The sequence below is a fragment of the Oncorhynchus nerka genome, linkage group LG10 (genome assembly GCF_034236695.1).
Source record: "Oncorhynchus nerka isolate Pitt River linkage group LG10, Oner_Uvic_2.0, whole genome shotgun sequence".
Taxonomy (NCBI): domain Eukaryota; kingdom Metazoa; phylum Chordata; class Actinopteri; order Salmoniformes; family Salmonidae; genus Oncorhynchus; species Oncorhynchus nerka.
The window spans coordinates 32,265,523-32,291,049 of NC_088405.1; the positions used below are offsets into that span (position 1 = coordinate 32,265,523).

The 25,527-nt window shown below is 44.3% G+C and overlaps 1 protein-coding gene across 17 annotated transcripts in view; it reads right to left on the reverse strand.

Moving 5' to 3' along the window:
• birc6 (baculoviral IAP repeat containing 6) overlaps positions 1-25,527 on the reverse strand; it is a 160,370-nt gene that overhangs the window by 26,555 nt on the left and 108,288 nt on the right. For 12 of the 17 annotated variants that reach the window (XM_029669527.2, XM_065023220.1, XM_029669525.2 and 9 more), the window contains 4 exons: positions 15,200-15,437; positions 12,492-12,637; positions 9,798-9,908; positions 8,339-8,556 (listed from right to left, as the gene is read on the reverse strand). In XM_029669527.2, the coding sequence (XP_029525387.2) occupies positions 8,339-8,556; positions 9,798-9,908; positions 12,492-12,637; positions 15,200-15,437 (713 nt within the window). The remainder of the gene's footprint in view (positions 1-8,338; positions 8,557-9,797; positions 9,909-12,491; positions 12,638-15,199; positions 15,438-25,527) is intronic. The other 5 variants (XM_065023225.1, XM_029669536.2, XM_029669535.2 and 2 more) reach the window with 1 other exon arrangement.

Genomic DNA, 25,527 nt, shown 5'->3' on the forward strand with positions numbered 1-25,527 from the left:
GTTCTTCCACTAACCTCATTGCAACTCCCCTCCAAGTCTCCGACCACTACCTTGTATCCTTTTCCCTCTCGCTCTCATCCAACACTTCCCACACTGCCCCTACTCGGATGGTATCGCGCCGTCCCAACCTTCGCTCTCTCTCCCCCGCTACTCTCTCCTCTTCCATCCTATCATCTCTTCCCTCTGCTCAAACCTTCTCCAACCTATCTCCTGATTCTGCCTCCTCAACCCTCCTCTCCTCCCTTTCTGCATCCTTTGACTCTCTATGTCCCCTATCCTCCAGGCCGGCTCGGTCCTCCCCTCCCGCTCCGTGGCTCGACGACTCATTGCGAGCTCACAGAACAGGGCTCCGGGCAGCCGAGCGGAAATGGAGGAAAACTCGCCTCCCTGCGGACCTGGCATTCTTTCACTCCCTCCTCTCTACATTTTCCTCCTCTGTCTCTGCTGCTAAAGCCACTTTCTACCACTCTAAATTCCAAGCATCTGCCTCTAACCCTAGGAAGCTCTTTGCCACCTTCTCCTCCCTCTTGAATCCTCCTCCCCCCCTCCCTCTCTGCAGATGACTTCGTCAACCATTTTGAAAAGAAGGTCGACGACATCCGATCCTCGTTTGCTAAGTCAAACGACACCGCTGGTTCTGCTCACACTGCCCTACCCTGTGCTCTGACCTCTTTCTCCCCTCTCTCTCCAGATGACATCTCGCGTCTTGTGACGGCCGGCCGCCCAACAACCTGCCCACTTGACCCTATCCCCTCCTCTCTTCTCCAGACCATCTCCGGTGACCTTCTCCCTTACCTCACCTCGCTCATCAACTCATCCCTGACCGCTGGCTACGTCCCTCCCGTCTTCAAGAGAGCGAGAGTTGCACCCCTTCTGAAAAACCTACACTCGATCCCTCCGATGTCAACAACTACAGACCAGTATCCCTTCTTTCTTTTCTCTCCAAAACTCTTGAACGTGCCGTCCTTGGCCAGCTCTCCCGCTATCTCTCTCAGAATGACCTTCTTGATCCAAATCAGTCAGGTTTCAAGATTAGTCATTCAACTGAGACTGCTCTTCTCTGTATCACGGAGGCGCTCCGCACTGCCAAAGCTAACTCTCTCTCCTCTGCTCTCATCCTTCTAGACCTATCGGCTGCCTTCGATACTGTGAACCATCAGATCCTCCTCTCCACCCTCTCCGAGTTGGGCATCTCCGGCGCGGCCCACGCTTGGATTGCGTCCTACCTGACAGGTCGCTCCTACCAGGTGGCGTGGCGAGAATCCGTCTCCTCACCACGTGCTCTCACCACTGGTGTCCCCCAGGGCTCTGTTCTAGGCCCTCTCCTATTCTCGCTATACACCAAGTCACTTGGCTCTGTCATAACCTCACATGGTCTCTCCTATCATTGCTATGCAGACGACACACAATTAATCTTCTCCTTTCCCGCTTCTGATGACCAGGTGGCGAATCGCATCTCTGCATGTCTGGCAGACATATCAGTGTGGATGACGGATCATCACCTCAAGCTGAACCTCGGCAAGACGGAGCTGCTCTTCCTCCCGGGGAAGGACTGCCCGTTCCATGATCTCGCCATCACGGTTGACAACTCCATTGTGTCCTCGTCCCAGAGCGCTAAGAACCTTGGCGTGATCCTGGACAACACCCTGTCGTTCTCAAATAACATCAAGGCGGTGGCCCGTTCCTGTAGGTTCATGCTCTACAACATCCGCAGAGTACGACCCTGCCTCACACAGGAAGCGGCGCGGGTCCTAATCCAGGCACTTGTCATCTCCCGTCTGCATTACTGCAACTCGCTGTTGGCTGGGCTCCCTGCCTGTGCCATTAAACCCCTACAACTCATCCAGAACGCCGCAGCCCGTCTGGTGTTCAACCTTCCCAAGTTCTCTCACGTCACCCCGCTCCTCCGCTCTCTCCACTGGCTTCCAGTTGAAGCTCGCATCCGCTACAAGACCATGGTGCTTGCCTACGGAGCTGTGAGGGGAACGGCACCTCAGTACCTCCAGGCTCTGATCAGGCCCTACACCCAAACAAGGGCACTGCGTTCATCCACCTCTGGCCTGCTCGCCTCCCTACCACTGAGGAAGTACAGTTCCCGCTCAGCCCAGTCAAAACTGTTCGCTGCTCTGGCCCCCAATGGTGGAAAAACTCCCTCACGACGCCAGGACAGCGGAGTCAATCACCACCTTCCGGAGACACCTGAAACCCCACCTCTTTAAGGAATACCTAGGATAGGATAAAGTAATCCTTCTCCCCCCCTAAAAGACCTAGATGCACTATTGTAAAGTGGCTGTTCCACTGGATGTCATAAGGTGAAAGCACCAATTTGTAAGTCGCTCTGGATAAGAGCGTCTGCTAAATGACTTAAATGTAATGTAAATGTAAAGTGCACCAGTCCCTCCTGCAGCAAAGCATCCCCACAACATGATGCCACCCCCGTGCATCACGGTTGGGATGGTGTTCTTCGGCTTGCAAGCATCCCCCTTTTTTCCTCCAAACATAACAATGGTCATTATGGCCAAACAGTTCTATTTTTGTTTCATCAGACCAGAGGACATTTCTCCAAATAGTTCGATCTTTGTCCCCATGTGCAGTTGCAAACTGTAGTCTGGCTTTTTTAATAGCAGTTTTGGAACAGTGGCGTCTCCCTTGCTGAGAGGCCTTTCAGGTTGTTTCGATATAGGACTTGTTTTACTGTGGATATCGATACTTGTGTACCTGTTTCCTCCAGCATCTTCACAAGGTCCTTTGCTGTTGTTCTGGCATTGAGTTGCACTTTTCGCACCAAAGTACGTTCATCTCTAGGAGACAGAATGAGTCTCCTTCCTGAGAGGTATGACAGCTGCGTGGTCCCATGGTGTTTATACTTACGTACTATTGTTTGTACAAATGAACGTGGTACCTTCAGGCATTTGGAAATTGTTCCCAAGGATGAACTAGACTGAACTAAATTGCTCCCAAGGATGAACTTGTGGAGGTCTACAATTATTTTTCTGAGGTCTTGGCTGGTTTCTTTCTATTTCCCCATGATGTCAAGCAAAGAGGCACTGAGTTTGAAGGTAGGCCTTGAAATACATCCACACGTACACCTCCAATTGACTCAAATGATGTCAATTAGCCTATCAGAAGCTTCTAAAGCCATGACATAATAGTCTGGAATTTTCCAAGCTGTTTAAAGGCACAGTCAACTTAGTATATGTAAACTTCTGACCCACTGGAATTGTGATACAGTGAATTATAAGTGAAATGATCTGTCTGTAAACAATTGTTGGAAAAAATTACTTGTGTCATGCACAAAGTAGATGTCCTAACCGACTTGCCAAAACTATAGTTTGTGAACAAGAAATTTGTGGAGTGGTTGAAAAACGAGTTTTAATGACTCCAACCTAAGTGTATGTAAACTTCCGACTTCAACTGTAAGTGTAATTTTTAAATGTATTTTTTGCCGTTGCCCCGGTTTCTAAATCAAAACAAATTTCACACATATATTATTTTGTATATGTAAAGGCAAGATTAAATAAAGAATAGTCTGATGGGTCACAATATTAGACTATCACTTGTGAATGATGCCCAGCATAAGAAACTGCCTTGTTTTTTGCGACTTTTTCGCACACCTGTTTTTTGCGACTTTTTCGCACACCTCATGTAGCCTAGCCCATACATAAGCAGCGTGTGAGTTTAAAGTTTCGGGAAGTTCATTTTCATCATAAAAATGCACCTTAATAATAAAAGCATTACATGGATAATTGCATTTGCGGTAAATTTTGATAATGGTGCTAGCATGTGCACATTGTGGCGCTTACGTGAAGAAATAGCCTAATAGTTTTTCAACATTTTAAGCTAAACGTTCTTATCTGTTGCGTCAGACATATTGCGTAAAAAAGTTTCAAGAGCTCAATTGGCAGCTTCATTAAATAGTACCCGCAAAACACCAGGCTCAACGTCAACAGTGAAGAGGCAACTCCGGGATGCTGGCCTTCTAGGCAGAGTTGCAAAGAAAAAGCCATATCTCAGACTGGTCAATAAAAAGAAAAGGTTAAGATGGGAAAAAAAACACAGACACTGGACAGAGGAACTCTGCCTAGAAGGCTAGCATCCCGGAGTTGCCTCTTCACTGTTGACGTTGAGCCTGGTGTTTTGCGGGTACTATTTAATGAAGCTGCCAGTTGAGGACTTGTGAGGCATCTTTTTCTCAAACTAGACACTAATGTACTTGTCCTCTTGCTCAGTTGAGTACCGGTGCCTCCCACTCCTCTTTCTATTCTGGTTAGAGCCAGTTTTCGCTGTTCTGTGAAGGGAGTAGTACACAGCGCTGTACGAGAGTACAATTTCTCGCATGGAACAGCCTTAATTTCTCAGAACAAGAATAGACTGACGAGTTTCAGAAGAAAGTTCTTTGTTTCTGGCCATTTTGAGCCTGTAATCGAACCCGCTGATGCTCCAGATACTCAACTAGTCTAAAAAAAGGCCAGTTTCATTGCTTCTTTAATCTAAACAGTTTTCAGCTGTGCTAACAAAATTGCAAAGGGGTTTTCTAATGATCAATTAGCCTTTTAAAATTATAAACTTGGATTAGCTAACATAGCGTGCCATTGGAACACAGGAGTGATGGTTGCTGATAATGGGCATCTGTACGCCTACATAGATAATTCATTATTTTAATATATTTTTTTAATATATATTTTTTAAATCTGCCGTTTCCAGCTACAATAGTCATTTACAACATTAATAATGTCTATAACTGTATTTCTGATCAATTTGATGTTATTTTAAAATGGACCAAAACATTTGCTTTTCTTTCAAAACAAGGACATTTCTACATGACCCCAAACTTTTGAACGGTAGTGTATTTGCTTGACAATCACCGGCTGACAAAATTTTGTGACCGCAACAGCACTATTAATGACAATTCACGACAATAACATTTTTCTTCAACCACACACCCATTACCACTAGAGGTAACAAAAGGATAGTATTTTTCCTGACGAATAGCTCATGGCTATTATAGAAATCCAATTAATTACTTTTTTTGATACTGTAGGGAAGCGTTAGCTAGCCCTAGTCGGCCTTATCTACACCAAAACCAGCTAGTTCTCCATCTTTTTAAATAGTGAGCCAACATGTTTTAAGCACTTATTTCCCTGACTGACTAAATTCCTTTTTCTTATGCTCTCTCATCGCTCTGCAGCGGACATAGTGAGCAATATGTTTGGAATATCAAATAACAATATTGAATCGCAATACATATCGTATCGGCACCCAAGTGTCATGATATTGTATCCTGAGGTCCCCCTCTGCCCTTATACCCTTGGGAAGTGATCTTTCAGATCTTGAATTCTGCAGGAACTGAACGGGAAAAGAGCCTTCGTCTGAATCAGAGGCTCTGTCTGATCGATGCAGGGGAAAACCTATCTGAGGAGGAAGCCCGCTCCTCCTCCCCTTGCTCTGTTCTCTGCTCAAACGCGCTGATGAGAGGGGACCTTTGCCAGAGCAGCGGGTTATTACAGAGTCACAGGTATTCAGGCTCAAGGATGGCGTGCCCGAATGGGGGGCTGTGATTTTCCACATTAGCTGCTCGCAGGAGGCCCTGACAGCGGAGGGCTAATCTGATCTGAAACCCACTGCACCGAGACCTTGTTTCAAGTGCATTTGGCTCTACCTTTTAAAAACAAAACCCCCAGGATTCAGAGTTTCTATGGGGGCCAGGCTCAGAGAGACATGGTTTCTAGACCAAGGAGGAAGTAGGGATCCTGAAGAGAGGCCTGTGTTTTTGCAACAACAAACAAGGTGTCTTTGAGTGAAATGTCAGGCAGGCTAGCTTTCCCAGTGGCTGTTTTGAGATGAAGAGGTGAATAGGGAGGGGAGGAGGGGGTAGAGCTGGCGACGCTGCCAGGCTGAGTGCTGCAGAGAGCGGCAAGCTGATGGAGGAGGAAAGGGGTAGAGGCCGAGAGAAGCAGGCAGCGTGCATTTAGAAAAGCAACAAGAACAACAAAAAACAAAACAAAAATCACTGGTGCAGGGGAGGTAGGTAGAAACAAACAGTGAGGTAGAAACAAGGCGTTTTTTAACAAGGTGCGAGAAGAGAAGTAACGGTTAAGAGGATGTGGACGAGCTGTAGGTAGGTAGTGTGTGTATGTACGTATGAGGAAGCATGTGTGTTTGAGAGTGCCTGACCCCTGTCTTAGCAGCGTCAGCCACGAGTAGCAATATCAAGGGTTGTCATGCCGAGCGGCACTCCGGCGGTGCGTATATTTTCATGTGAACATTCAGACCCAACATTTTAGTGCACTTCCCAGAGAAGGGGAAATCTGGAGGGAGTAGCTATTAATGTCTATTAAGATAGCATGACGCTATCGCAGTTGGTGAAATAATGATAATGCACAGTCTATAGCGATAGGACAGGGGAAACTTGAAATGAGGGGGCAATATGCCAGTTGAGTCCCTAGACATCCACCAGTCTGTCAACTTGTGGCCTTTTCTCATTGTGCTACAAAGGAAATAGTTTGTAGTGTTCTTTGCAGAACCTTAATAGATGAGGGTTTTGACATTTACGAATGAGACTGCCATTAAATCAGAAAATGGGTCAAGGCCATTTATTAAATGTCATTGGAAAATGAGTAAGACTTTCTGTGACAGCCGTTGCTGAATGACCACTGGAATGCGAAAGCAAAGGCTATCAACACCATATGCAGAGTCCCAAGATACCAAGCCCGTTTCCCCAAGTCATGCGGGTTTAATGCCCCAAGCAGCATCCATTTGACTGGAACAGTACTGTAACACCCTGTTCACTTTAACAAGCATCTCAATTGCATCTGGCCATTCCCTGAGGCCATCTCTGTATCAGACAGATTGGGTCTCTAGTAAAGCACTTTCACATAAAGTGCCGTGAAAAAGTATTTGCCCGCTTTCAGATTCTCAATTTTTGACAATGAATGTTATCAGATCTTCAACCAAAACCTATTCTATTATTAGTTAAAGGCAACCTGAGTGAACAAATAACAAAAATGGCATCATTCTTTAATTTATTTAAAGTAATTGCCCTCAATAACTGGTTGTGCCACCTTTGGCTGGCTGTAACCAAATACTTCCTGTAGTTGTTGATCTGTCTCACATTGCTGTGGAGGAATTTTTGTCAACTCTTCCATGCAGAACTGCTTTAACTCAGCGACATTCTTGGTTTTTCGAACATGAACTGCTCGTTTCAGGTCCAGCCACAACACCTCAAATCAGGTTTACATCTGGACTTCGACTAGGCCATTCCAAAACTTCAAATTTGTTGCTTTTCAGCCATTCTGATGTAGACTTGCTTATATGTTTTGGATCATTGTCTTGCTGCATGACCCAGCTGCACTTCAGCTTCAGCTCACAGACAGATGGCCTGACATTCTCCTGTATAATTCTGATACAGAGCACAATTCATGGTTCCTTCTATAATGGCAAGTTGCCCAGGTCCTGAGGCAGCAAAGCATCTCCAAACCATCCCACTACCACCACCATGCTTGGTAGAAGGTTCTTACTGTGGAATACAGTGTTTGGGTTTCACCAGACGTAACAGGACACATGTCTTCCAAATCCCAAAAATTCTACTTCTGACTCATCTGTCCACAGAACATTATTCCAGGAGTCTTGACGACCATCCAGGTGCTTGCAAATGGATCATGCAGCAAGACAATGATCCAAAACACACAAGCAAAAAAAAAATGTGGGCTGAAAAGCAACAAATGTAAAGTTTTGAAATGGCCTAGTCAAAGTCCAGTCCTAAAACCGATTGAGATGTGGCAGGACCTGAAATGAGCAATTCATGCTTGAAAACCCACATGCTGCTGAGTTAAAGCAGTTCTGCATGCAAGACTGGGTCAAAATTCCTCCACGGCGATGTGAGAGACTGATCAACAACTACAGGAAGTGTTTGGCTGCAGTCATTGCAACTAAAGGAGGCACAACCAGTTATTGAGCGAGAAGGCAACTACTTTTTCACACAGGGGCATTGGGTGTTGTAAAACATTGTTTATTCAATAAATGAAATAAGTATCAGATTTCTGTGGTATTTGTACACTCATATTCCCTTTATCTAATGTTAGGTATAGGTTGAAAATCTGATCACATTGTGTCAAAAAATATGCTAAAATGGAGATTCTGAAAGGGAGCCAATACTTTTTCATTGCACAATATACATTGAATACCATTGAAATTATATCACTTACATAGATGAATACCTCAAATGTGAATAATAAAATGTGGGTTGGCTACTGCATGTATAACATTGTCATGAGGGAATTAGATGGGTGGACTGAGCATTAAAAAAAATCATAGTGGATCCATAGATGAATATCTGTACCTTCATGATGTCCAGCCGCTCTTCGTCGCAGCGAACAAAGACGCTGGAGGAGGAGGAGAGGGGCAGCGAGGTGGAGAGCGTGACGGCCTCCTGTGCCAGGCGGCGGGCGCGGGCAGCGCTGTTGGCATCGCTGGCGTTCTTCACCTGAGACATGTAGTGGTAGTTCACCTTGAACACCAGCTTCCCGTCATCGTCCTCCGTGACCATCTCAAAGGTGTCTGCCAGGGAAAGATATCACACGGTTATTAATGTCAATACCTACTGGGAATGCTGGAGAAGGTTTAAACACTTTCAAATGATTCATCCCACACCAAAGAACAAGGCATGACACAAACATCCTCCCAGCAAATCTGGCAATAAGTCTCTATTCAGTTATAGCCCCATCTCTTGTCCTTCCATACTGACGACACCGGCCACACACGTGCATGTTGATTTTGTCCATCCACACCAGACGCAATCATGATACACAGGTTAAAATAACAAAACCAACTGTGAACCGACTATATTAAAGGTCGAAACATACAAGAAACATTCACGGACATTTAGCTTGCTAGTTGTTGCCAGCTAGTTTGTCCTGGGACATGAACATTTGTTGTTATTTTATCTGACATGCATATGGTCCTGTTCTTTAGCTGCTTCTTGGCAGTATTTCGACCTGGAGTCCTACAAAATCGTATGTTTCTCTACTCCAACAATTAATCCACAGATAAAAAGGGAAACCTAGTTAAGGTTTTTAGTTAGTTATCTTTAATTAAATCTCGCCTCATTTGTCTTCCAAGCATCCACGTGGGTTTGTATCTTCCTGATCTTCAATAAGGAGGGGACATGCAGCGCCTCAAATAGAACCAAGATCTATTCGAGGGCTTAGCTACGCAGGCGCTCGTTCACACGAGTGGTGTGGGAGAAACGATCGAATAACATGTATGTGTACATTTATTTTGCAACGCTCACAGACCAGTGATGTTTGCATGTTAATCATATTGCACACCGGGGTTCCTGCCTTGTTGCCTTGGTGTCTCCGTCGCTCTTTTGTACTGGGACCAGAGCAAACCTGTTTACATTCATGTCACTTGCATTTACTTTCGACGTCTGCCACTCGCAAAAATCTATTGTGGCACAACAGAAGTCCCGTAATCAATCATGGCGTGGCAGGATGAGAAGCGACAGACAGAAAAGCCCTTCCTCCCAGCAGACAGGCGGCAGGATTACGTTATGTATCATTTCAGAGAAGGGTAGGAGGGGGTTTGTGCTGCTGCTGTGCTCTGGGCACTATGTGCATTGAGGAGGAACCAATCAACAGACAGGCAAGGAGAGAAGAGACAGGCCCTGCCAATAGCATGTCTAAGCATTCTCCTGTCTTAAGAGAAACAAAACACGTTTCCAACATATCTACCAAACCACACCCGGCACCACAAGTTCAATACAAACACAGAAAAACACACAAACTTAAAGCACTCACCAAACTGGAGCTTCTTCATGATGGCCACGTACTTCTCCTCGAGTGAGCGTAGGATTGACATGGGTTTGGGTCTGGTTGTTGCCTTCTTCGAGGACTCAGCCAACTTCCTCTCTGATGGCGGGAGAAATAAAAAATGAAAGTGTTACCATGGCAGGTTCAACGTTATCGCTGTTTGAGAGCCAGGCTTACCGCTATTTGGCACAACCACCCTCATCTCAACAGGCTGCTGGCCCAGACCGATGATCTATATGTACACACACTAGATGACTGACAAGATTTAATGTCCCACCACTTCTAGAAGATATTAAGATCTACATTTGTTTTGCCATGTTAATTCTATTATTGCAGACACCTTAATTAATGCATACTTGTAAATTATATTATGTAATGTTGTATTCGGTGCATGTGACTAATACAATTATTTCTTGAAAATTCCTATGTCACTGTTCCCTATACAACAACAAAAATACGTATATGTAATTTAGTCAATGAAACATTTAATTGAAATAATGTAGACTTTTATTAATTCCTATGGAGGGGAGTGCCAATATGGCCGACCGGTGGCTTCAAAGCCTCTCACTGGACAATTACATAGCATCAGCAATCCAGGATTGATATACATCATTGGCCCAGAACTACAATCTTTACATGAATCTACTGACAAACAAACAAACCACACTGTGATAAGGTACTGCTGAGGTCACCACTTCCTTGATATTACTACCTCACCCACTCCGGCAAATAATAGATACATATCAAAAACACAAATTCAAGCCATATTCTTCTTCGCTTCAACAAGATTATCTCCGAATATCTCAGGTAACAGCAGGGTTTGTCACACCCCCTTATTCGCCCCACCCATTTCCACCTTCATATTGATGAATGAATCTGCCATCATTTGGAAATACTAACATGGAATTTCCACCAGTTTCTTCAAAGTCCAGAGTCTCATCAACAGTTTAACCATGTCCAAGACAAATGATAATGGAAACACCCACCAATTTTCTCACCGATAAAACATAGTGGAGCGATGGGCTAGAGAGCAGTTAACGCATCAACATAATTAACTGTCTGCATATAGCATATTTATAACACCCCAGCCCCACTCTCACATTCTGCTTTAGATACCGCTACCTGGACAGATGTGACCCCCCATTAAATTACTGGTGCATTTAACTGGCCTATTACAACCAAACTTAGGATGCCAGAGGGACATAAAAAAAAAAAGAGGGCTGTCGATACCGTCATTTACTTTGTTCTATTGTTAGTGTTGGATATCGATACTTCGATAGACCGTTTCCCAGTCTCACCAGCCAATAGTAGAGGCTGTAGGAACAGAGCGCTGACCAATGTCCGCCTCCTCGTTAATCCGTCTATGGGCATTTTTTAAAAGACTAAATTACTCATTAAGCATTTACACATCAGTCCAGCCTTCCCCTATACCGCCAATTCCCTTGTGGTACATGAATCCAGTGGCCGTTATCATATGGACTTATTTAGGTAAAGTGACGGTTATGCGCCGCACAGTTGGGGGGGGGTTACTGTCAATCCATCATAGGCACATCAACGGGTTGCTTTCTTTAGCAACGGTGAGTAAAGGCTGGCAGGAGTCCCCTGACAGCAGGTTTTAGAAGACGAGGCCTCAGATCTCCACTACCCATTCCTCCTGTCCTTCTGCGCTACGGGGCTCTGGGGAGGATTCTGTGTCTCCCTGTACTGTAGGGACAATGACAGATACGCTGCATGGGGACTGTAGGACAACAGGTACCTACAATAGAACATACATAGGGCTTTGATACTAAATATAAACCCTTTTAGAGAGAGTTGTGAGAGGCATGGAGTAACTTTTAACCTGTCACTTAGGGCAGTGGATCCCAACTTTTGTGCCACGTTCCTTGAGGAACTCTTAAGAGGACTGCGAAACTACTCCTATTCTTAATTCATTTCTTTAACACTCACTTAGAAACGTGACCATTTTGATTTGGGAGCACTAGCGTCGGTCAGATAACACATGAAATGGAACGTGGCTACGATCTGTGTCGTAGTTGCAGGTCCAGTGCGCTCAGGCTGTTAGACTATTTATCATCTGAGGGGTGCGCATCACGAGCAAAGTCATTGTATAATTGGACTTTTTCTGTGAAAAACATTAGCACCGGTAAGTCAGAGCTTAGCCAAAGTCATTGATTTATTATGTCTTTGGGCTTTGCTATACCACAGCCTCTGCCATAGAAACAAACATTTTATTTTAGGTGTGCCGAAGAATTGTATCCCTGCTACTTTGAATAAAAGGTTGGGAACCACCGTCTTAGAGAATTGGGGTGGCGATGGGGAGTTGGATACAGGATGATCAGGCCTAAAACAGGCAATTTTTTCATTAATTAAGACCAAATTCAGACTTAAAGGGCTCTAGTCAAACACAGCCCAAGAACACACAGGACAAAAGAGTGCGGTAGCGGGAGAAAAATAGAGAGTAGGAAGACAGTTGAGACCTGCTGAAATCAGAAATAATTCAGTGAAACAGACAGCCTTTAAAAAAAGACACTGGTTAACATTTTACTCTGTCACGTATTACAATAAATGTGCGTAAAAATCCAAGGAGTGTCCAGACTAATATCCCCTCTGCTCTGCAGGTTTGGCCCTTGCCCAGAGAGACAGTGAGTGAGGTGTGTGTGTGTGTGTGTGTGTGTGGCTTACCCTGGTTGGCCTGCCGTAGGCTGGTGGTGGCAGCATAGACAATCTCGGCCGTCCTCTGGATGTCAGGCACCAGCAGGGTCAGCCCCTCAGGTTCTGGGTCTGAGCTATCAGGCTTCACCACACCTTTCGCCTTGTCTTTCTTTGACCTGGAGAACAGAACAAAGGGAGAGAGTTCAGTAATCATATTCCTCTCAAAAATCCTGCAGTGACATATATTGCTAGTTGTCTTGGGGAAGGAAATCTGGGGCGATTATATTACTGATGGGAATAGAAATATTCATCGCTCTACTGTGCAACAATTACACGTCGGGCATTTTCTGGTTGGTGAGTTTCTCCTGTGTCCATCTGAAAAGGAGCATTTTGCCCAGTGAGCCACAATCCTGGAGCAAAATTGATAATCCCATTCCCAGCACCATCCAGGCATGTCACTAGCAATTCCCATTGTGCTCCCGAGCTCTGCCATTCCCTGCCTCCTACACGCACGGAGTGAAACTGGATTTTTCATGCTCTGTTAAAGGGGTGTGCGTACGAGGGTGAAGCCTCAAAATCACGATGAAGAAAAAAAATCGGACCCAATGTTCAGACAGACAGAACGAAGGGGCAAGGCTACTGTTCTCCTCCATCCACCTACTATGAATAATTTAAACCAGTTTTGTGAAGCCTTGCAGCATAAATAACTTGGTCCTCACAACTAGATAAGCAGAGAGACCAATTTCTATGGAGGTTTGTATCGGAACTAAACTGCACATTGAAAAAACCTCCCTGCTTTCGTCCCAGGTAAAATAGGTATCTGCTTCAAAACTCCTGTGTTAAGTGGAAAACACAGAGGAGGCTGAAATACACAAGGGATGTATAGACAGTCCTTTAACCTTGTGCTTATACGCTGTGGGATCTGAGAGAAGAATGGATTCCATGCCCCTGCTGGGGTGGTGGTGGTGGGGTCGCTGATAAAGCCACTTTCCGCATGACCTTTTGTGAAGTTGAACGGCGGCCAAGTTCCCTCTGCTCGCTCGCCCCAGAATCCTCTGCTCCACCGAGGACAGTTAGCGAAGGTCTGTCACCAATCCCCCCCCTGCCACTACCCGTCCTCATCGGCCAGGCAGCTACACAGGCTGGGCACAGATTGGGAGAGACCGTTGAATAAGAGGATGACGATAACATTCTGCCGTGGCTGCCCAGCTGCCCCGAGGCCCTGCTTTCATTAGACTCTCTGTGTGTCTGGACACCAGCGCTCAGAGCCCAACCTGATGTGATGGCTGCAGATATGATGCTTATGAACCAGTTATCGCTAAGGCCTGACTGAGGCGATAGCAGGGCAGTTTCCTTTTCCCCCCTCACTGGTAGAGAAACAACTTAACGCTGGACCATCCTCAGACTGTAATCCTAACTGTGTTGCTGATAAGCAGAAGGGGTACAGACCACCAGGTAGGTCTGTCAGTCTCCCAGGGCCGATGGGCTATTCCGCTGTACATTTCAAAAGCAATGTCATGGGTCCTAGCATGTTTGTTGGTGGAGCATCTAAGAGGGATGGGCTGTGCCTTCTAAAAATAACTCACCTGGCTGAAGTCTTAAATTCACCAGGGAGGAGGGAGGGAGAAAAATATGCAAGTCTGGGAATCGTACATGAGATGGAACTGTTTGATACCTGTCAATATCTAACCAGACACAATTTAAATATTGACGGGGTTGGGTTCCCATGGAATGTTGATGATGCCGTGGGCTGGGCGGATGTACGTAGGGTTCTGACCTGGTAGAGAGAGGTAAAGAGTGCCTTTGCTTCTCTTGAGGTGTCCCTGCTACTGTCGTTGCGTCAAGCCCACTACTGGCTGTAGTGATGTGCAGTTTGCAAACTACTCTATTTACCGACATGGGTCATTAATCTTTTATTGGGGGGGTGTTTGACCTGCTGGCCTCAATGAAATCTTCAGCAGGATTAATAATCTCTCCTCTGACTCACAGGCTCTGGAGAAGTGCTGCGACCATCAACTGTCTATCAGGTGCACGCAGGCAGCATAGAGAAGAAAAAGACAGTAATAATTGATCGAATTAATGCAATTAATTGATTATTGAATGTTATCGGTGGACAGAGCTTTGAAGAACCAAAACATAGCAGACAGCCTGCCTCTGCTCAACAACACTCGAAACCGTGAATTAATCGTTTGGGGGGTTGCTGCCTTCCGTAAACAATAGGTGCTTATTTCCCTCACGGCAGTCAAGTCATTCCGCCAACAGTTGTTCACAATCTAGTCCCGTTGCGGCCACAACTAGAACTCATTTCAAAGGTATACATAAATCATTGTATTTGTATGCCTAGCAATCAGTAAGGGGTCCTGCCTCCTGCGTGCTCTGGGCATGACAAATCAAATGAACAAAATAAGTAGAAAAATATTAGTCCTTTTGACTGAATGAGTTGAAAAGATCTGAGTCAGTAAAAAAAGCTGAACTTCCCATCACTAGCTGGTTGGGGTGACGTATGGGAGGGAAACGGGATAACATGGGCTTCCTGCACACTGTGGAACTGTGATTAACAAAGGGTGGTCACAGACCCACAGGTCAGGTCTACATTGCACTAATCACTCACTGTCTACGGAGACGGACCTCAAACCCTCTCCCCTTGTTCAGTTGAAACTCATGCACAGCTGAAACCATCAATTTACATTGATAAAATGGGAAATGAGACTTAATTCGCTTGTTCTGTATATTCTTACTCTGTCCGTCTAAGTCCCCACCTGAGGCGGTTGGTGTAGGTGTCCACGCAGGTTTTCATCTTGGCCAGCAGCATGCCCACAGACGTCTGTCCCTCGGAGCGCTCCTCCTCCTCTTCCTCCTGGCTGGGGTCTCCTGACAGGGGCAGCAGCAGGGGAACCAGGGCCGTGGAGGTGGAGATGGCCCTCAGCAGCTCCAGCAGCGCCCGGTACAGGGGCACATGACGTGCCATGTCCAGTACTGAGGGAGAAGAGAACACAGAAACGAGGGGTTAGGAAGGTAACTCAGGTTACGCATAAGAAAGAGCCTACAGAGAACTGGTAATAGTGTTTCGGAATCAATCAAAAACGGAATAAAAACAGACATAATTTAGACCTCTCCTGCTATCAAACTGTAAAAAGAAAGATTGACTGACGCATCTGAAGACATACTTGAGGTTAAGAAATCAAAATTTGATTTCCAAGACGAAAAATTCATTCAATATATGATTATATGTGAGGACAAGATAACGAAAGTATCAGTCTCATGGCCTTGAGTGAACCTCTGTGTGTGTGTTTACAGGATAGATGGGTGCAGGTTAGAGAACTCCAGATTGCTCGGAGATTGCACTTGGAGAGTGGAGAGGAGCAGCAGGACTAGAAATGGATTGCAGTGAGTAGCAAGCTGGTGAAAGGGGATTTTAAAGATTATTACATTTCCAGGAATGTACAAATGACAAACGACATGCACGCACAAGGAACAGCCCTGAGGCGGCCAAAACCAAGTCCAGAACTCAATTTAGACTCTTCACAAACAAATGTGCGCCTGACTTCCCCCAATATCACCTCGTGTCCCTGAACGCAACTCAAACACCCTTGTGTTCCAGGCCCTGAAATTAAGCCAAGCCAGCTAGTCAGGAGGGCAGGCAACATTGGAAGCAAATCTAAAAAGTAAAGCTTGGGGCCTAGCAACCCCTCACTTTGCCCAGATACAGGATTGCATCAAATAAGAAATAATTAAAATAATGAATCTCAGGGTGTCATTTTGTATACTGAGTCAGGCAGCGTGATATATTTTTCTAGACACTAATGTACTTGTCCTCTTGCTCAGTTGTGCACCGGGGCCTCCCACTCCTCTTTCTATTCTGGTTAGAGCCAGTTCGCACTGTTCTGTGAAGGGCGTAGGACACAGCGATGTACGAGATTTTAAGTTTCTTGGCAATTTCTCGCATGGAATAGCCTTAATTTCTCAGAACAAGAATAGACAGATGAGTTTCAGAAGAAAGTACTTTGTTTCTGGCCATTTTGAGCCTGTAATCTAACCCACACATGCTGCTGCTCCAGATACTGAACTTGTCTAAAGGCCAGTTTTATTGCTTCTTTACTCAGAAGCACAGCTGAACCAAGATCACGTCCATCATTGTCAAAGCATATCCAGTCTGTGTGTAAAGAGATTGCCGGTCACCATACAGGAATGACCATTTGAGGATGTGATGGTATGTGTGTGGGGCACTGTTTACGTGAGCGCACCCGTGTGCTTGTGCCAGCCTCAAATGGAGCAGGACGGCCCTAACTTTGGCTCCCAGGCTGCTTTACATTTATATTGGAATTCCCGGCCCCAACGTCCCTGTCCCAGTATTTGAACGTTGACCTCTCTCCGCTTTAATCTGCGCCTCAATCCTTTCCACTGTCTGTGGACGGCGAAGCACAGAATCCAATTCCCCCCCCCCCACCCCCTCTGAATACATTTACGCAATTACCGCTAGGCTCAGCTAACTGATATGATTGATGTGGGAGATGCTGCTATCCGTCTGATGTTGCCCAGTGATATGTGTGTGTTGCCCCTAAACTTCTCTTCCTCAATGTCACCCCTTTTCCCCCCATTCTCCTAGTACTCTCATGGTCAAGTCCGTCCCCCGTTCACCATCATTTCATTTGTACTAACTGAGTTACAACCAACAAAATAGACTTCTCTAATCGAACCACAGCAGTAATGCTGCAGAAACAAACATGGGTCTTATGTGACCTTCATTCTCTTAAGGCAAAACATCATTATGTCAGATGACAAAGGTTAACATAAAAATCCCAATTGGAGGGCCACCTTCCCTGACTTTAAATTGGCAATCAAATGTGCATTTGTTTACAAATTTGACTGCCCTGGCAGTAATTTCATTCACATTCCCACATTCTCTGATTCTGACAGGGCCAATAGATGAATGCACTAACAGGATAAATAACAGACTAAGGTTAATAGCAATAGTTTGAGAGACCCACAGAAATGGAACTACAGTAAACTGGAAATCAATCTTGACCACGGCTTGCTTTTGGAGACTGCTGGAGCAGATAGCTTTGAGTAGGTGTGATTTAAGGTCCTCCTTGGGGGCTGTATAGCTGGGTGCTTAGTATAGAGAGCAGACGCGTTAGGTGATTTAAAGTTAATGCCCCACCTGAGCAGCTCCGTTGATGACTCACCCTCTGCATTGGCTCCTTAAAATAAAAGGCCCTTCAACTAGGCTTAATGCCTCCCCGTCCACTGTCACTTAATACATAGATGTGTAAAGCCATTTGAATTCAGTCACTTATTTACAGCATCCCTTTTGATTTAAACAAAACTTTCCATAAATGTTTGCCCATGGAAGTGGTCAAAACCGAACTGACTTTTTGGACCCAACTGCCAAAACATCCAGGAGGTAAGTGCTCAAAGTTGACCCATTTTGCATAACCCACTGTACCATGAGAGATCCATGTCTTCTTCACTGGAAAATATATAGTTTGATATCATTGAAAATTGTACAAACAGTGTTGTCAAACAATTTTATTATTTCTTTTAAAAAAAGTTTATAAAAAAATCTCCTTTTAAAACCTTTAACGTCAATGCTCTAAAAACACGTAAACTCTATATTCATATATGTTGTAGCTTAGAGCCCATTTCACATCCGAGGTTTTTGTGTTGTACCTGGCATTGGTTGAGACATGCTCTTAAATACAGGGTGGGTGTACTTTCAATCATAGAAATATAATTAATAGAATGGACCTATACCTTCAGATCACTGCAATAAAGCTGGTACGCCATTGAAATTACTTTTTTTTTTTTTACTGTAATTAGTAACAAGATGACCACCAGTTCCCCCACCGTTGAACGTCAACTTAAATGGTCATGGATATTCTATTATCTATTTCTATGATTTCAATACGTTTCCTATGGAGGATTGACAGCATAATTTAAAACAGATATTCTCATTCAAGTCAACATTCTCTGATGTGTGGACTCCAATCTTTGCGGTTCCATTTGAAAGTAGAAATGTCAATTTATTCCCATTTTAGTTCATTTATCAGCCGAAACATGACACCGACCCTGTATTCAAGAGCATGTTGAGCATGTTGTCTCTCAACCAATAGGGGTCACAACACAAACAAAAACAAATTTAAAAAAGGGTCTAAGCTACAACGTGTGAATATGTTGTAGCTTAATATGGGATAAACTTCTAAAAGGATCACTCACCTAAAAAGGAACAAACAGAAAACGGGATAAAACTGCAGTTCCTCACTCTTTTCTCTGTAAACATCAATGATGTCGCTCTTGCTGCTGGTGATCCTCTGATCCACCTCTACGCAGACGACACCATTCTGTATACTTCTGGCCCTTCTTCGGACAGTGTTAACTAACCTCCAGACAAGCTTCAATAACATACAACTCTCCTTCCGTGGCCTCCATCTGCTCTTAAATGCATGCTCTTCAACCGATTGCTGCCCGCACCCGCCTGCCCATCTAGCATCACTACTCTGGACGGTTCTGACTGAGAATATGTGGACAACTACAAACACCTAGGTGTCTGGTTAGACTGTAAACTCTCCTTCCAGACTCACATTAAGCATCTCCAATCCAAAATTAAATCTAGAATTGGCATCCTATTTCACAACAAAGCCTCCTTCACTCATGCTGCCAAACATACCCTCGTAAAACTGACTATCCTACCGATCCTTGACTTCGGCAATGTCATTTACAAAATAGCCTCCAACACTCTACTCAACAAATTGGATGCAGTATATTTCACTGGTCATCCCCAAAGCCAACTCCTCCTTTGACCACCTTTCCTTACAGTTCTCTGCTGCCAATGACTGGAACGACTTGCAAAAATCGCTGAAGCTGGAGACTCATTACTCGCTCACTAACTTTAAGCACCAGCTGTCAGAGAAGCTTACCGATCATTGCACCTGTACACAGCCCATTTGTAAATAGCCCACCCAACTACCTCGTCCCCATGTTATTTTTTTGCACCTTTGCACCCCAGTATCTCTACTTGCACATTCATCTTCTGCACATCACTCCAGTGTCAATGCTAAATTGTAATTATTTTGCCACCTATGGCCTATTTATTGCCTTAACTCCCTAATCTTAATACATTTGCACACACTGAATATAGATGTTTCTATTGTGTTATTGACTATTCAGGTCAAAAGTCACTTTCTGCGCACTTCTATAGTGAGCAAATATGTATGTTAGATTTCATTAAATTCAAAAGGGGTTCTGTCAAAAAGTGATTGAATTTAAATGGGAATACCCATACACAAAATAAAGCTCCGCAAGTCACTGCCACGCTTTCTAAGTGAGGCTGGAATGGGGCAGGATTCACACAGAAACACACAAGCAGTGGGATTTGCAGTGTGTGTTGGTGCGGGTTGTAGGCGGATGATGTGTGAGCATCTCATGAGAGGCGACATGGACACAGAGGGCATCAATCTCCCGCTGGTGCCAGTGACTACGTCACCAAAACACCATAAATTCTGCAGCTGCACGGAATACCGTTACCATCCAATCGCTCTCAGCAGGAAGGGGGAGGTAGAGACAAGGAGAGATAAGTTGATAGAGAGAGAGAGCAGCAGGGGGAGATGGAATGGAGCACTGATGCATTCTCTAAAACAACAGAATCTCAACCACCCAGAGACAAAAGAGACACTCTTTGCATACTGTATATTAAAAACAAGGCCTATAGACTAAGCCTTTATCTTACAATCAGCTTACAATGGTTTTAGTGGTTTTGGGGTGAACAATATATTATGGTTTACTTTGAAAAAGAAACTTGGAGGACCATGGCTATGCAAACAGTTTAACCAAGGGGTGGTTAATCCCAGGTACTTTCTAGAGTTGGGAAGGTCAGAGACCAACGGAGATTCCTATTTTGCCACGTGGGTTGGTTAAAGTTTAAACGGCTTTTCTCAACAGTGCTCACAACTGCTTCTGACACACATGAGAAGACGGGGAACGCCTTGGATTTATTCACGCCACTTCTCATCGGAGCTGGGAGAGCGTGGTATTGGCTGGCAGTCTTCTAGCCGTGGGCATGGCAGGGTCAACACCACTGAGACAGATCGGGCCTTCAAACACTGGTGCCTAACTGGTGCTACTAATCCACATTCGTATGCATCACAAGATTCCAGTCTATTTGGGCATCAGTCATTAAAATAATCCGCATATCATCAACAGCCTGTCACCCCGATGTCGAGCCCTTGCAGGAAATAGGGCTAACTATCATGACAGGAGGAGACTAAAAACTGACGGGTGAGAGGAAGAAAGAAACAGGCGAGAGGGAGGTGAGCAAACCAAACGCAATTAATTAAGGAGAACGAGATCAAAACAGTAGAATGTGGCAGTGGAGCCAAGACATGATGACCTGAAATGTCTCCTGGCTGGAACAACCAATAAGCAATTCAGAGACGTCATCCAAAAAGCCACAAGGCAAGGGGAAGGCATCTTATATACTCTATTACAAACTTTACTCAGAAATCACACAAAGAGCAGGTTGAAATATTACATCAAGCTAAGTGTGATGTTGAAATACGACACTCCAGACAGAGTTGAGAAACTCAGTCAAGGGTTAGCTGCATACATAATGCATGTGCGACTACAATTTAAAGTGGAAAGCCTTTGCTGGTCCACAAAACAGAACTACAAGCATTAAGAAAACAGCACCCTCTGAGTACCCCAGCCATGTTATCTATGCCTACACTGTTATTGTCAATGTAACAACATACCAGCCATTTGTATTTTTATCGCTGTCATTTTGATAGGGAGACTTTGTGGGTGATTAACATTGACGGGAAACACAGAAAACGAGACCCCAGAGTTGACGCATGTCTACCTTGTGAAAGTTATAATTCAACATCTCCCCTTTCCATATGTGACAAAGTTTAGCGGTACTGTCACTTTATCCAATTTAGATGTGCTGAGGAAGTTAAATGACATGGAAAACGAAGGGATCCAGCACAGCTCAACATTTTCTATTTAATGGGCCATTAGGTTGCAAGCTATTCTTGGAATGGAGCTTTTTAGGATATTAAAGAGAATAGGATGAAGTTCATGGTTGGGTGCAAGTGTGTGTGGGATTGTACGATACTTCCGCCAAGGATGTCAACAAACACAACATAAAAAACATAAAATACATGGAAATATTTCTAAAATTAATTTTATATTTATAATAAGATTGCATAGTGAATATGGCAATATGAAAACTGTGCTCATTTTCTTGTTTCATGTTTTACGCATGAATTACACAAATATTCCATTATTTATCTCCAAGTGGCCTTCGATTTGGCATTATTGAACACGTCACAAGGAGTGTCACTCCCAACTAGTGGCAGGGGTCGGCTCAGGATTCAGCAGTGGGCTGCATCATCTGTTTGTCGAACCAAACCCAACGCAGTGACATGTTTCAGCTAAAGCAGCCACATATCCCCCCCTCTGTGGCTCCGGGTTTGGAATGAGATAAGAAACCAAGGAAAAGAGAATGAGTGCGCAAACACAAGAGGCCTGCACTTCTGGGAAGGAGGGAAGAGATGGAGAGAGGGAGCGATGCTGCCACTGCCACCGCCCGCCTTTGTGTACTTGATAAATTAGTGTTCGCACAACACTGCCAGATAAGAGTGCTGTTGGCGACCACTCCTCTTCTACCACTGACGCTGTTGGCGGCTTCAATACAAGAGGAACAAGCCAAGTCCACCCTGCCCCTTTTCTCCTGTTCCCTGTCTCCTGCTCCTCCTACTGTAAACCAGGACTAAGTGAAATGTGTCAGATAGGATGCTGGGTTCTGCACATGTGACATAGCAATATTTGATCCTGTATTTTAAGCCATATCCAGAAATGAGGATTGCAAAAAAAAGAGAAAAAAGGAAAAAAGCTATTGTCGGTTTATCTACGCATTGTCATTTTAATGACTATACCTACATGTACATATTACCTTGAATATAACCGGTGCCCCCGCACAATGACTGTACCGGTACCCCCAGTATATAGCCTCACGATTGTTATTTTCCTGCTGCTCTTTAATTACGTGTTAGAATATATTTCTTGGGGGGGGTATTTCTCTCAAAACGGAATTGTTGATTAAGGGCTTGAAAGTAAGCATTTCACTGTTGTATTCGGGGCATGTGAACGGTAAAATGTGATGGTGTTGCTGGACCATCTGACAAAAAGGTGACAGTTTGATGAAAATGCTTTAAAAGGTTCAAATAAAAGCTTACAATTCAGGCATGTCATAATTGCGCAAAAAACAGGGCCCTAGAAAGAGATTCGTCAAGTACGGGGAGGTAAGTGGGAATAAGAAGCGCGAGAGAGGCTAAAATGCCAAGCACACAGGCAGAGGTTCACCTACGTAGCCTGACTGCGGTTCCCCAGAGGTGGCAGTGAGTGGGAGGTAGTAAAACTGTAGTAAACAGTGGTGGTGGTGGGGGGGGGGTAGTTACATATCTCAATATTATTCTGGACGACTTATCGATACTTTGACTCCAAGTATTTGTTTTTTTTGTTGCTTGGTAGCGTTAGTCGTCTGTACCTGCACCAAAACTCTGGTATTTTTCCATCCTTTAGCTTGTTCTTCATCTTTCTTTAAATAGTGAGTCAACATGTTTGAAGCTGGAAACAGCAGATTTTTTATGGAATATCTTCATAGGTGTACAGAGGCCCATTATCAGCAACAATCACTCACTCCTGTGTTCCAATGGCACGTTGTGTTAGCTAATCCAAGTTTCTAATTTAAAAAGGCTAATTGATCATTAGAAAACCCATTTGCAATTATGTTAGCACAGCTGAAAACTGTTGTTCAGATTAAAGAAGCAATAAAACAGGCCTTCTTCAGAGTTGAGTATCTGGAGCACCATCATTTGTGGGTTCGATTACAGGCTCAAAATGGCCAGAAACAAAGTACTTTCTTCTGAAACTCGTCAGTCTATTCCTGTTCTGAGAAATGAAGGCTGTTCCATGTGAGAAATTGCCAAGAAACTGAAGATCTCTTACAACGCTGTGTACTACTCCCTTCACAGAACAGCGCAAACTGGCCCTAACCAGAATAGAAAGAGGAGTGGGAGGGCCTGGTGCACAGCTGAGAAAGAGGACAAGTACATCTAGTTTGAGTGTCTAGCTTGAGAAACAGATGCCTCACAAGTCCTCAACTGGCAGCTTCAATAAATAGTACCCGCAAAACACCAGTATCAATGTCAACAGTGAAGAGGTGACTCCGGGATGCTGGCCTTCTAGGCAGAGTTGCAAAGAAAAAGCCATATCAGACTGGTTAATAAAAAGAAAAGATTAAGATGGAAAATGAACACAGACACTGGACAGAAGAACTCTGCCTAGAAGGCCAGCATCCCGGAGTCGCCTCTTCACTGTTGACGTTGAGACTGGTGTTTTGCGGGTATTATTTAATTAAACAAATAAGATCGCGGCAAAGGGGAATGGGGGAGGACGTCAATGCCTCGTGGAAATTTTGCTTCTTCTAAATATAATTTTGTTGAGTCAGCAAAAACGTAAATCAGTGATGTTTATGCTACACACCACTTTGCAGGGAATCCTTGGTCTGTCTCTGCGATTACATTGAGTCGTCTACACAGAAGTAAATAGGCTGCCACTGTCATTGTGTGTCACTGCTGGGGCCAGTGACATGTTACTAAGCCAGGGGACATGTTTCCATTCCATTTCAGCTCATCATGGGAGAAAACAGCAGGTGACCAAACAAAACTTAGAGGGCAATAAAGCAATAACAGAACTCATCGTAAGGTCCCACCACGAACACAGAGCAGCATGGTAGATCGCTAGCATGTGGCACAACAAATCCAAAAACCAACGTAGGGTTCGGAGTCTTGAAGGACATATAGTTAAATCAAATTCAAGGTTTTATGAATGACCGGTGCAGAAGAGTAGAATACACACCCTTCTATACATTGCCTTAAACCTATGGAATACATGCAATAGTTATCACAACACATCTCAACGTTCCGCAGGAAACTAAACGCATTATTTAAACCAGATGTCCCTTTAACGGGATGCTCTGATCACTGAAGTCATTAACCAGACAATAACCTGCCATCTACTCATTTACAAAACAAAGGTAGAAGCATGTTCCACTATTGGCACACACGTTACAAAGGGGCACAGGATAGCGAAACCTACATCAGGGATACAACGATGTGCAGTCCTTATCAAATGTTGATGGGCACTTTATAGATGATATTACTGCCCACATTTACTTTTCCTCAGTCAACAAGATGAGTAACGGACAACAACAAAAAATCACCATAGTAGAAGAGTTGAACTGTTCTATTGGTCAGCTTGTCAAGAAAGAATAGAAAAACAGACGGACAGTTGTGGGACGATAGACCCCAAATTCACACAACCAGTAGGCCAGCTACGTCATAAAAAAACTTTAAAAAACTTAAAAAGCAACCAGTCTGATACAACAGATCAGAACATTCAGCTTAAAATGTTGATACTATTACTTCTTCACATTATAAGCGCAGTAATGCGCACAAGGCAGTAGGTTAAATGCCAATGTTCGTTCCATTATGCAATTAGGAAAACACGGTTGTCAAAGCGCTTTCATGTGATAGATGAAGTTTGAAATATTGGAAGAGGGGAGATGTAATATGCAACAACTAACATGGGTTGATAATATGACTAGGATTGTGCCTTTGGCTACTGGACAATGAAAGAAAGTTGATATAAAATAATTGCCTCCACGGATATGGTCGGATTTTGGCTCGGCTACTTTGAAGCAAGGTAAGACATGCCTCATAATATGAAGTAAAACGTTCAGGTTTCAAACAAAACGTTTTGAAAAACGCACACTGCCTCCAGCTCATTGCAAAGTGACGTGTGACGCAGTGACAAAGCCTGCCTTCCGTTGCCTATGCATTTGCTGTTTGAGATGCTGCAGCAGCAGCTCTTGCTATCCGACAGATTTTCCATTTCCTCTCAAAGGCTCCGTATGCTGTAGGCCTACGCATGTGTTAAATAAGATACATAACGAATATACTGTACACGGGCCACCTTAATGCCACTAAATTATGCAAACTAACCTATA